This window comes from Lepidochelys kempii, chromosome 11, assembly GCF_965140285.1.
Source record: "Lepidochelys kempii isolate rLepKem1 chromosome 11, rLepKem1.hap1, whole genome shotgun sequence".
NCBI classification, from domain to species: domain Eukaryota; kingdom Metazoa; phylum Chordata; order Testudines; family Cheloniidae; genus Lepidochelys; species Lepidochelys kempii.
In genome coordinates, this window is record NC_136390.1 from 81,121,865 (window position 1) to 81,135,235 (window position 13,371).

Genomic DNA, 13,371 nt, shown 5'->3' on the forward strand with positions numbered 1-13,371 from the left:
TTTGGGGAGAGGGAGGGAAGTCTGCTGGAGACTGGTCTGGGGAAGGGGAGAAGCCGCTGCTGGAGCCTTGCAGGGATTCGCTGCTACAAAACACAGCATTTCTTTTGCTCTTCGGTGCCCCCGAGAGCTGGGCCATTCCCGACCCACCTCTTTCCTGCTGAGAATCTCCACCTCTTTGGGGGCCTGTGTTCTCCAGACAGCTGGGTATCTGCCCAGGGCCAGGCCCCCTCTCCCCCAGGCCAGGCTGCAGCAGGGGCTGGGAGCATGGCGCTGAGACTGAGCTTTGGCGAGAAGAGCTCTGACAGAGAGGTGGCTAAGCAGGACATTCCCCACCCATGGCGGGGGAGCTCCTTGGAGGCTCCATGGCAGGCCTGAGGGGCGGGAGCCAAGGAGATGGGGAGAGAGAGACAAGGGCATCAGAGACAGCTGGAGGGGGGGAACGGGCTTCTCCTGGGGTTCCAAGCCTTACGTCATCAATGAAGGGGCGAAGGCTGACTGCAATGTCCTGGGAGATGGAGCCAAGCCCCTCCCTCTTGAGGAGGTAGATGATGTCTTGAGCTTTGTGCATGGCCTCCTTGACACACCCTCCATCCCGGTCACAAAACCTGGCAACGGTTCCTGGCAGCTGGGCCTGTAACCATCTCACCTGCAGGAATGAAGAAGGCAACTCATTACTTTCCGGGGTGACAGCCTGGAGCACGTGCTGCACCACTCCCGCCTAGGAGAAACCACGGATGGCAGAGCCCCCCAACGGGGCAGAAAGTCGTTCTCCTGTCACTCTGTGCCAGCTGCTCACTGTAACCTTTGTCGTTGCTCACCCCACCTCCCCCATTGCATCCCATCTGCAATCAGGGCTCCACTCATGGGAGCAGGGAGCACGTCATGCCTTGATTTGCTCAGGAAAGCACCTCCACCATTTGAGGGCTGTGTGTTAAACAACAAGGTTTATGTGGGGATCTGGCTCTCGTTTCCGAGCTATTTGAGAGACATCGGCGTCCTTGGTCCCCTGGGCAATCCACGCCTCTTACCTTTTCTGGCTGGAACACAATACTGCCAAGGCCTCGCAGACTGAGCTTACATATGACGGGATTTGTGTCCTTGGTCCATTCCATGAGCTGCGCCCGGAGCTCTGATTTTGTCAGCACTGTGTCAATGGAAGGACTCTGGAGAAACTGGAAAGAGGCAAATCAACATCAGGTTGAGGAACAGAGGTCTTCCTGTGGGGTCTCTTCCCTGGACAGTCGTCTTTACCAAAGGGCCACTTACTCCCACCCAAAGTCTCTGGTGCGTAGGGAGCCAGTTGCTGCTGTTTCAGTTGGTTCATTCCCAAAAGTTGGACCCATGCACAGCTCACAAATCAGCCCCCAGGGAAAGGGGCATCTCCAGGCCTCATTGAGCGCCATGCAGAGACCCCTGGGACAGAAGAAAAGCAGAACCTCAGGAAAAGGTGAGGAGAGAAGCATGGTCTTGGGGCACTGGAGAAACCTCTCCTCTTGTCCCATAATCCCATCGAGGCACATCCAGCCAGGAGCAATCTCACCCTGTCTCTCCCTCCCTCTCTTTGCCATGCCCCACAACCATCCTTGTGCAGAGAGGAGCTAGCTGGCGGTAAGGCTGCTGAGCTGCTGACAATGTGCCCCAGAGCTTACTGGCCTGAGCTCCTCTCCAGAAAGCCCCCTTGTGCCTATCAACTAATGTATCTCACCTCAATACAGAAAGCCATGGCAATTGTTCTCTGCTTCTCCTCCCTCTCACTCTGGACGATGGTGATTGCCTCTCTGAAAACTGCAGGGAGCTGAGGGTTCTCACACTCGATCATGGCTCTGGAACATGGAACAGAAAGTCCCTTGTGATTTTCAAGGGGGAGAGAGAGTTCCTCTCCAGTTGCTGGGCTGAGCTGGCAGCCTGGAACAGAGAAATATTTCACACGGAAATCCCATTCCCAAGAGAGACCCAGTGAGGAGGAAACTTTGGGCTCCTACCTTGCAATCAGGCCAACACCCTGTGAGTAGTAATATCGGGAGGCTATCGTGTCCCAACCCTGCTGAAACTGGATGATGGCAAATTCCTTCCAGTAGCCGGGCATGGAGAAAAGAGTCTTCACAGCCTCCACTGACGTGCTAAAGAGAAAAACCAGTCTCAGGCAACGAGATCAGCCCCAGGCATGGAAAATCTGCACAAGCCCTGGGAAACACAGCATGGTCAGCAGTAGCTAGCCTCCCCGAGGATAGATCCAGTGTGATATCATGGTGCTTCCCTGCCCAATGGGCCCTGTCTACACTGCAGTTTCGTTGAGTTTCTAACCAATTAGTGACAATGTAGCTTCTTAAGATGATTGGTGTCATCACTCCCTATGGCTGAATACTTGACTCTTTACTGTGACAGGTAACAGGACTCAAGCTGGCATGTGGGGTCGGGTCCTCAGTTGGTGTAAGCGAGCAAAGCGATGTCAGTTTACACCACCTGAGGTGTCTTCCGGCGCTCTGGTTTTCCCGTGTAGATGGAAGCCCCTCACTGTGCCCACAGAACCAGATGAACTGGTCCCTCTTCCTCCTGCCTGCCTGTGAGGCTGAGATCCTGCAGGGTCTGGCCCCATGTGCTGACGGTGTGGCTCTGTCTGCGTTCGGGGACGGAGGCCCCCAGATTTGCTCAGCAGACAGTGATGAAAGCACTGACCCTTTGGCGGGTGGCACAGGTGGATGGATGCACAAACATGGCTGCTGCCTGAGTGTGTGGGGAAAGCAGCTGGCCTGTGGACGGCGTCAGATGAGCGAGTGTGACTCACAAGAACACACGGCTCTCAACCCTTTTCCTCAAGAGAGAGCTGCACCCAACTGAGCCTGGGCCAACGACAGCACCCGAACCACCGATGGCCATGAACGGACCCCAGGTGTTTAGCAGAACAAATCTGTTCTTCCTTTTCCTTTCAGTCATTACCTTAGGAGACTGAGGCAGCTGGATCCCTCCTCGGGGCTGGATGTCTCGCTGGCCATGTAGGTCCCTGGCAAGCGCAGATCCATCACAAACTGCACTTGCCTGACACAGAGGATGAGCAGCTGGGGATACATTTCCAGGATGGCTTCTCGGTATCCCCAAAGGAAAAGGACCTCGTAAATGGTCTTCATGGCCTGGAGGGGGGAAAGAATTTCACTCAACTATCCCAATCTGCCCCCTGCCCCCATTGCCATTTGCGACTGTCCTTTTGTCATGTCTCATTTCCTCTCCAGCATGTTACAAAAGAGGATTGGCTCCTGAGAGGGGAGGAGACATTTGGAAGCTCCTAAACCTTCCCCCATTGCTGGAACGGAAGCAGGATGGAACCCTATGGAAAGATCAGAAGAGTCTGGGTGACGTTATTCCCCGTTATTTCTCTTAATGGTGCAGACCCTGCGCTTTGGCTTTCCAGCCGTGACTGGACGGGCTGAAATCATCCTGAGGAGATGCGTTCTCATAGGCCCAGTGTTTCTGGCCCAGTCAAACGTACTGGACATCTCAAGATCCCATGCTGGGAAGGTTTCTAGCCACAGTTTACAAAGCCAGAAACCTGGATACTTCCAATAGACGCCCAAACTGCACCTGCTCACTAAAGGGCCATCTAAAGCAGAAGACGACGGAGCCAGGGTACCAACAGAGAAACCACTTAAGATCTGTAACTTTTACCTGGGGGAAACTTTATTTACACCTCTTTGGTTTGATTGGAAGTGGCCAGGACACACGAAGGTCTGATCTACACGACAGAGTTAGGTCAACACAAGGCCACTTACCCAGCATCACCCTAACTATGGAATTTCCTTCCCATTGGCAGAACTGCCCCTGGGGGCCAAGTTCATAACTCCACGTCCACAAGGGGCAGAGAGTCCAAGTCAATGCAGTTCGGTCGATGCAGTGTCAGCGTGGACACCGCGTCGTTTATGTCAACTGACCCTCAGGAGCCTTCCCGCAATGCCCCACCCTGACCGAGGAATCGCGACAAGCGCTTCTGGTGAGGACGTGCGCTGCTGGCACCAGGGCTGGCTCCAGCTTTTTGGCGGCCCCAAGCGGAGAAGAGAAAGAAAAGAAAAACCCGATTGAGCTGCCCCCGAAGTGGCGCTGAAGAGGAAGAGAGGGAATGAAGGACCCGCTGCCGAATTACCGCCAAAGACCCGGACGTGCCGCCCCAACTTTCTATTGGCTGCCCCAGGTCCCTGCTTCCTTTGCTGGCACCCGGAGCCGGCCCTGGCTGACACAAGCAGCAAAGTGCAGCCCCACCCAAGGGATGGGCTTGCTGTGGCGGCTGTGAGCCGAGGGAGGTTAGGTCAGCTGAGCTGTGTAGTGGAGCTGTGGCCTGAAGCTCAGAAGGGGCGAAGCTCACACACAGACACACACAGACACACACACACACACAAAGATGCACCATCCTCCCTGCGGTGGTGCGTTCGCAAAGTGACATCTCAAATCTCACTTACAGCCAGGGACACATAGCCGCTCTTCTCCTCCCGGCGTCTCTGCTGGAGCTTGTCCAGCAGCTGCCGCAGCACCTCCCTGGTGAGCTGGGGTTCTTCACCCAAGGCCTTCCACAGCTCAAGGGCACATCTGCAGAGTCCGAAACAGAAGTCAGACCTTCCCTGCCTGGCCACCTCTCGCCCTCCCCAGGGAGAGGCTTGCAATGTAGGCAGGAAAGGCATCTCTCAGTGGAAACACCGATTGGTGTGGGGAGGCTGAGGCTGGGCAAGTCCCTTCAGAGAATGTTGTATTTATTCAACGCTGAGGCTGAGGCTCGGCAAGAAATTCAATTTCTTTCATGCTGCTCTTCAATTTGCTCTCCCATGTGACACAGATTTGTCTCTGGGCAGTGCAGAACAGCATTGCAGAAGATGCCGAGGAAAGCCGGAGTTGTGACCTCTGGCTAGGGTCCAAGTTGGGTTTCACGGCCCCTCGGGACATGGGGATTGTGTTCTCAACACCTCAGATGGATGACTCTGCAAAGTGACCAGCACTAACCAGCAGGACTCAGAGTTTACACCATATTGAGATGAAAAGAGGCACTCACCCCTCTCAGAGCTATTACTGCCGGCTGTCTGCAGACTCAGGCAGGCTGCACTGCATTTACGCTCTGGTCATGTGTGGATGATTTTTTGTCTTTTTTGCAACAATAAGCCCTGGAAATTTCTGTCTTCAGAGATTTACCTCTGCTGCACAGCTCCAGAAGAATGAGTGTATTTTTTGACCTATTCCTCAGCCATGGAATAACTAGGGATCTGACGACAGGTAACAATCCTGCCCTGGTCTGCAGAGGATAGACAGATGGGGCTCATGGGCCATTTCCATCTCTGCCTTCTCTCATGCACTAAGGAGCAGCCAGACTTCATGAGCGAGGGATGTTGAGTGAGCCCCAAAGTCATTTATTGGCCCTGTACTGGATCTGAGAGGAAGTGGGTGACCCATAGAAATCAGGACAATGCTGGAATTCTCCAGAAAACTGGCACGTCTCCATCCCGGGGAGTGCAGGAGGAGGGGTTGGCTCCTCAGCGGCTGGGTTTGGCCATCTCCTCTTTGTAAGCATGGACAGCTCTCTGCACAGCAGGAAACTCGCTCCAACTGTGTGAGCCCCACGGACCCTTCCCGGCCTGTGGCCTGTCAGTGGGAGCAGGAAGAGAAATAACAGACTGAGGTGATAACAGAGCAGCTTCCTACCTGTGCGATGACAGCGTGTGAGCCACACAGGTCAGAACCACGACCTGGGGGTGGGAGCGAGCCAGCAAGGCCGTGGCCCTCAGCGCTGCTTTTCTGGCTCTGGGATCACACACGTTGTCGAGCCAGATTAAGATCCCTCCCACGACGTCTCCAACCTGAAAGAATGCCAGGAAGTTGAGGGATGGATTAATCAAAGAGTGGCCTCCTCCCAGAGAACCCCTCCTGGCAGCCCTGCAAGCTGCCTCTGACCTCAGTTTCCCATCTTGGCTCCTCCCTAATCTGAAGAAAGAGGCTTTGACAAGTCCAGGAACCCCAGTCTTCCGCAGGTCTGGTTTAGCACCTTAAAGCTCAGAAACACACACAAAAGCCTTCCCCAAAACCTAACAGGGGGCACAGCCGAAACTCCCCTGATGTCCCAGGGCCTTCCCTGCCATGGCAAACTGCTCTCAGCCCTGCTCTCAAAGGCTTCCCTGCAGGAGCCTTTCCTCAGTCTCTGCAGCTTCCTGTTGCTCTTTCTAGCACAATCAGTTCCTCCAGACCAGGGGTCTCAACCTAGTTTCCATTGTGGGCCACATCCAATCCTACCTGTTTGGCCCTGAGGATGTCCCATGGGGCGCAGCTCTGTGCTGATTGGGCCGCAGGCTGAGAACCACTGCTCCAGACCCCAGAGCCCATCCTAGAGATGGCAGGCCGGGCTAGTTGGATGGGGCGAGCCAGCTCCAGGCCCCAGCCCTAAGGAGACCCTTTGTGCTGCGGGATTGTAAAACCTGCCGTAACAAATCTTAAAGCCGGCTCTCTACCCTCGGGCTCAGGCTCTGGCACCAAGAACAGCAGTGTAGACGTGGTGACTTGGGCTGGAGCCCAGGCTCTGAAGCTCCCCTCCTCCCTGGGCTTCAGAGATCAAGGTCCAGCCCACACCCAGAAGAGTCTGCATTCCTGTTTTGGTCCCACAGTGCCAGCCCTGGGAGCCCAAGTCCATAGGGCCAGGAGGCTTTCAGGCTCCTGCTGCAGAGTTTGCAGCACAGGCTAGACAGACCCTAAAGGGACAAGGCCCCCCCGAGGGCTCTTCCATGAGGAATTGGTCATGGCTCTTGCCTCTCTCGAACAAGGAGCAGGAGTTACAGCCCTGGGTGGAGGATTCTGGTGACCTGTTCTGCTAGCGGGGTGGGAAACGGGATCAGAGCTTGGGAGAGACAGAGAGAGACGTGCAAAGCCAAATTCTTCCTGATACTTCAGCTGGAAAACAAGGCCCTGCAGCATGTCTGAGGAAACCATGTCTGCTCCTGGAGCCTAATGTGGAGGCTCGTCAGCAGACTAGGTGAGTGCTGCCTTGCCAGGGCTGGGGCTGTCACTCACCTTCAGTGTGGCTGGGCGTCCTCAGGGAAGTGTCAGAGCTCCTTCGGGCAGAGAACACTTCAAAACCTGACGCCGCGGATCCCCGCGGCCAAGCGCTGAATGGCAAGGGGCTGAGCCAACTTTCAAAGCACCATGCCAGTGTGTCCCAGGAACGGTTTCCTAGGAGAGGCGATTCTCCCGTCCCCCACTCTGCCCAGCATCCCCCTGCCCCACTGCAGGCGTCTCTTACTCTCTCCATCTTGTCTCCGTGGAGAGATACGATGGCCCTCAGCTCTTCCTCTGCGGCTCTAAATCTCTGCAGGGTGGGTGTTGTCAGACCCTGCACGGCTGTCATCAGCAGGGCGTGGAGCGGGTCTGAGGAAGGGTGCTCCTCGAGGGTCTGCAATGAACAGGGACAAAGCCTGTGGGGACTGAGTTTTTCCCTCGGGCAGCTGCCCTGGAACAGTCTGTCCCCGGGGGAGGCTGCCAGCGCCGAGGGAGCCTGGAGACTCCGGCTGAGCCCATTTCTTAAAAAGCCTCCCCAGGTGCCAAGGTTTCCTCAGCCTTTCGTCCACACTCTGTCCCCCTCTCCTGAGAAGAGACGGGAGGTTCTCGGGCAGTGCGGGGACCCCAAGGGCCACCCCATTTCCTCCCTCTCTAGCCCCTCCTCCCAGGATGCCCAGCTTTTGCTGAGAAAGCCTCAATGTCCTGCAAAGCCCATTCGAGTTGCTCCTTGAGTGTCGCCGAGGGGTCACTGGAGAACCTGCCCCATGTCCCATCCCACCCCGAGCGCCTGAGGAGATTGGCTCAGCAACTCTGGCAGCCCACAGTGTCTGCGAGGAAAGGAGTGAGAATAGGGCCCAAAGGGAAACGCCCTCTTCCTTCCCCACCCCGCAGCGTGAGGCGCTGCCAGAAAACAGGCAGGAATCGCCGGCAGGAGAGAAAGTAGCTGAGACTGAAGGAGCGAGTCTGCCTGGCTGAGGAGAACCCCAAACCGTGGGCCTCCGGGGCCAGGCTCCTGTGGGTCAGAACTCACTGGGCACAATGTTACTCCTGGGGGCCCGGTTCCAGGGTCACCTCACCCCAGGGCCTGGGGTGCTGGAGGCCTTTGCCTGGGTGTCCCAGGGCAGCCCCTGGGGATTGCTGCGGCTGGCCTGCGTGGCGCTGGATTAGCACCGTCTGTCCTGGATGCCCGCAGCTGAGGACGCAGCAGAGCACACCGGAGTGGCCGACTCGCCTCCACACTCCAGCCCCCCGGCACCTCAGGAGCTCCCAGAATTGCAGACTTTTGTACGCGCTGCAGGGTGCTCTGTCCCTGACAGCAAGAGTCACAAGGGCGTCGAGGTGCCTTTGTGACTCGGACGGAGCCCAGATGTCAGCAGGCGGGGTCGAACCTGGGATCTCAATGCAGGAGCCCCTGCCACAGGAGCTAAAACCCATGCGGCTGTTAGCTCAGGCTGGAGAGCAGACTCATCGGTTCTGTCTCGAAGTGGTCCTGGTGCCACGAGATGGGCCAGAACCCCACAGCCAGGAGATATGCGGGTCACCCCGACAAGGGCAGGGATGGGCCTGGTCTGACTTTCAGCCGTGCCTGTGGGCCATGGGAAGTGCCTCAGAATCAGGCACCTGAGCCAGGCACGTCTGCCAATCCCACGAAGCACCCCTGGGCTTCTTGAGGTGCCTAAACCCCCTTGTCAAACTGGGCCTCCTTCGACAACCCAGAGAAACTCGTAAAGACTGGCTGGAGTTGATCACACTTCAAGAGTGTTCCTTTTCAGCCCCCTGAGCAAGGGGCAGGTCGTTCTCCTGTCAGAGATCCCAGCTCCGGGAGATATGAACACACACAGCAAGGGGTGCTTTCCATGAGCACAGCCACACAGCGTCATTACCATCGTCCTAGGGGAGATGCTCGTTAATGAGGAGACGGGAGCGTGCTCTTCTTCCTGCTCTTCTGGGCTCCCTTTTTCCCACTTCTCCTTCGTCTCCGACGGCTCCTTCTTCGTCCCTGCAGCAGAAAGAAACATTCTTAACGTTAAAAGAAAAGGAGGACTTGTGGCACCTTAGAGACTAACCAATTTATTGGTGCCACAAGTCCTCCTTTTCTTTTTGCGAATAGAGACTAACACGGCTGTTACTCTGAAACCATTCTTAACGTTTTGCTTTTCCATGTCTTCTCCCTGGTTTCCAGAGGGTGGAAGCTGGGCACAGAGCCCTGAAGCGAATTGCCCCGGCTCAGACTGAAGGTTGTTGGCAGAGCTGAGCAGAGAACTCCGATCTCATGCCTCTTAGCCGGGGGCTTTTACCAAACAAGACTTCTTCTTACCTCGGGGCCGGTTTCTTTTCTTTTCTACTCTTCCTCTCCCCTTGCCCACCTTTCCCGTCAGTGACGGGCAACAGGCCTGGTTTTGCATTTAACCCCCCAAGAAGGAATGACTCAGCTCTGGTACAGTTCCCAGCTGTGACCTGCTGAGACCACGGGAGCATTTTCCTGATGAAAGGGACCCGATCCAGTGTTAGGATATAGATATTCAGGCCTGTCTGTGAAGGCCTAGACTCTAAGAATTTAGGTGTATTCTTATCGCTTGGCTAGTTCTAGAGGTATAAAAGAAAGAAATCACTGTCTGCCGGTGTAAGGGCCTTCTCTTACTGTGACAGTTTGTGGCCCTGTGCTTAGGTTCAGGCCTTTGGCTAAGCAGCAGAGGCAGCCATAAGCTGGGAAGCGACCGGTCACATCCTCACATTCCAACCTAGTCACATTGAAATAAGGTGCTATTGGGCTGTTAGGCACTATTAGGACAGGATTGTATTCCTATCACCTCCAGAGAAAGGGAAGTGCCTAGAAAATGTAAAAGGAAACTTAGTTTGATAGCATCCTGTCTGGCAAGAACTCACTTATCAATAGCTGGGATGTGAAATCCTCACTTCTGTATTGTTTTGTCATTATAGTTCCCACTTTGCTATTGTTTGTCTGTATAATCTCTCTGGTTCTGTGATTGTTCCTGTCTGCTGTATAATTAATTTTGCTGGGTGTAAACTAATTAAGGTGGTGGGATATAATTGGTTACATAATCATGTTACAATATGTTAGGATTGGTTAGTTAAATTTCAGGAAAATGATTGGTTAAGGTATAGCGAAGCAGAACTCAAGTTTTACTATATAATCTGTAGTCAATGAGGAAGTGAGTGGGTGTGGGTGGGGGTGGGCATGTGGGTGTGTGAGATGGGAACGGGGAATGGGGGTAAGAAAATTGGAATCATGTTTTGCTAAAGGGGGAGATGGGAAAAGGGAATGGGGGTAAGAAAATTGGAATCATGTTTGGCTAAGGGTAGGAATGGGAACAGGGACACAGGTGTAAGGCTCTGTGGTGTCAGAGTTGGGAAGGAGGATACTAAGGAAGGAAACTGGAATCATGCTTGCTGGAAGTTCACCCCAATAAACATCGAATTGTTTGCACCTTTGGACTTCGGGTATTGTTGCTCTCTGTTCATGTGAGAAGGACCAGGGAAGTAAGTGGGTGAAGGAATAAGCCCCCTATCATCCAGGAGAAAAGAAATGATTTCCTACAACGTCCAGCCTCTCTGTTCCCCTTACAGCCTGGAGTAATGTTAGTACTCCCCACCCCACAGGGCCAGACCCCCAGAGGGGGGTGACGTGACATTGTCAGCTCTCCCCACCTCAGCGATGGACCTCTGCCACCCTCTCCAAGAGGATCCGGCACTAAATGGATTCCAGAGTCTGTGGTACCCATCACTGTCCCATGAGACGGCCCTGATGTGGAAGTGTAAGGGGACTATTGGCCCCTTACTCAAACTCAGTGGGGTTTTTGGTTGGCTAGGTTCCAGTCCCAAAAGGAAGGGGAAGGGTGGATGGGAAACCAGGACTCTGATACTGACAGTCCTCAGGGGCCATGGGGAGAGGCCAACGCTCCAGGTCAGCCTGATTGACAGGGCGGGCAGGCTAATGACGGAGTCAGGGGGTCAGAAAGGTCCCCGTCCTCCGCGTGAGCTGGAATTGCCTGGCTCAGGCAGCGTGGGGCCGAGCTAAGGAGAGAGCAGGGGCCCGAGCTGAGCTGGGGAGCAGAGGCGGGCCAGCCAGCGGGGCAGAGAGACAGCCCAGGGAGAGCAGACCCTGGGCTGGGAGCAGGGCTGCAGCCACAGAGCCAGCGGGGCCGGAGAAGCAGCCCCGGGGGCTGGAGGCAGAGCAGCAGCATCCGTGCTGAGGCAGGGTGGAGCCGGAGCTCGAACAGTGGGGCTGGGGCTGGATCAGTCTGGAGCTGGGTACGAAGAGCAACGGGGGCCAGCCAAGGGGGGACCCTGGCAAAGGGCCCAGCGCAGAGGGACACCCCCAGCCGAGGGTCCTTGCAGGCCAGACTGGGAGGGGGATCTGAACCCGGGGGGAAGGAGGGACCCACTCCCCAAAGCCCGGAGGGGTGTGGTCACCACCAGAGCAAGCGTCCGACCCGCAGCATCCCTGCGGCACAGCCAGGGCCGGAGAAGGGGCCTGGGACTTACAAGGAACCAACTGTGAACGGCCCTGACGTTCCAGAGACATGGTTTGTGACGTTCCCTGCCACAGAGCGGGGTGATGTGTTTTCTTTCATCTTTCCCATTTTTCCTTATTCTTTTTTAAATTAATTGCTGTTTAAATAAACTGTATTTGCTTTAAATCGTATGTAATGATCAGTGGGTCAGGGAAGCGCCCAGTGCAGAGAGAGCACCCCGGAGTCGGGACTCCCGAGCCCCTGTCCTAGGTGGCCACAGCAAGGTTGGGGGTCGAGCCCCCCAGGAATCCTGGGCCCAGCCTTGTTGGGGTTACGAGGACTCTGCCAGACAGGAGAGTGGAAGGGGAGTCCTCCAGGGCAGGGAGGCCTCTGGGGAAAGGAAGTGGGAGCGAGGACTCAGATCCTTCCTCTAGCCCATTTCACCGGAGAAGTGCAGAAGCCAGGAAAGTTCCCCACAATAGCGGGACCGTTCCCCCGCTTCCATAAGGCTTGTAGACTGACTGGTGAGAGTATTCCTCACATGCTCCTTGCTAACCATGTGATTTGTATCCTCACCTGTAAGATCCAGTTCAACTTGGTCTTGCTTCTCCTGCAGCTTCTCCTCCTCTGACGCCACCTGGTTCTTGGCTGCTTTCTTCTTCTTCTTCTTCTTCTTCTTCTTCTTCTTCTCCTTCTTCAGGGAAAAGCACGTCCACCTTCTTGGAGAGGAAACTGTTCTCTCCTCATCGCTATCTGCCATTGAGTTGTCAGACTGGCTACAGACACAGAGTCTTTTCATGCCTGATAGGATCTTCCACGAGCATTTGCTTCTCGTGGGCTTCTCTGGCAAGGCCTGTTCTTGCTGGCTGATGGCAGAGCATGCCTCCATGGCTGCCGGTTGGACGAACACCGTGTGCACATGGCTCTCTCTGTGCTCCCGAGAGGTGAGTCTTTGAAAAAAGGAACGAAGCCTGGAATAGAAAGACGGAGGAAATGGGTTTTTCTGTCCTACTCAAAAGGAAGGGAATTAGTCTGCCCAGGATTCCCAGATCCAAGAGAGTGGTCTTTTGAAGCCATCTGCTCCTCTAATAGTCAGGAGTGGTTCATACAACAAAAGAATATAAACAACAAAAGACTGGCCACACTGGGTCAAACGAAAGGTTCATCTAGCCCTGTAGCCTGTCTTTCGACAGTGGCCAGTGCCAGGTGCCCCAGAGGGAATGAACAGAGAATCATCAAGTGATCCATTCCTGTTGCTCACTCCTGGCTTCTGGCAAACAGAGGCTAGGAACACCATCCCTTCCCATCTTGGCTAACAGCGATTGGTGGACCGATCCTCCATGAATTTATCTAGTTCATTTTTGAATCCTTTGTTTCTTTGAAATTTGCTGCCCCTTATTAACAAAGGCTTCAATGGGGGCACTTCGATTTGAACCAAGGACCACTTAATGTGCAGTCAAACACTCTATCACTGAGCTCTACCCGCATGACTAGACCCAGCCCCAGGTGAAGACACTTGGGACCATGGTGAAAGAGGAATTCTTCTGGGAAAGTTCCAGGGCCCGTGTTATGCAGGAGGTCAGACTTGATGATCAGGCCTGGCCTTAGAGCCGTTGAAACTGAATTTATGAACCTAAAGTTGCCTTTAACGGCTAGGATGAAAATTGCTGCTCCTGTCCAAGAGGAGATGCACTGAGGTTTCCTTGGGGAGAGGCACCAGGATCCCCGTTCCACCTTTGTCACAGCCTTTCTTGGACACAGCACATCACAGCTTCTCCCCTTTTGCTCTATAACAAGAAACCTCCACGCACCAGATCTGTAATCCCGTCCTAGCCCAGTCACTGGCTCCAGTTCCTAGCCTGACTCTCACCCCATGGAGCTC

General features: G+C 54.9%; 1 protein-coding gene across 1 annotated transcript; it reads right to left on the minus strand.

Moving 5' to 3' along the window:
- Nucleotides 1–1,687: 1,687 nt before the first annotated feature.
- On the minus strand, nt 1,688–3,068 carry LOC144930942 (maestro heat-like repeat family member 5). The gene is made up of 3 exons (XM_078854721.1): nt 2,938–3,068; nt 1,983–2,120; nt 1,688–1,823 (listed from the first exon to the last, which is right to left on the minus strand). The coding sequence occupies exons 1-3, from the start codon at nt 3,066–3,068 to the stop codon at nt 1,688–1,690; spliced, it is 405 nt and encodes a 134-aa protein (XP_078710847.1).
- Between the last annotated feature and the right edge of the window lie 10,303 nt (nt 3,069–13,371).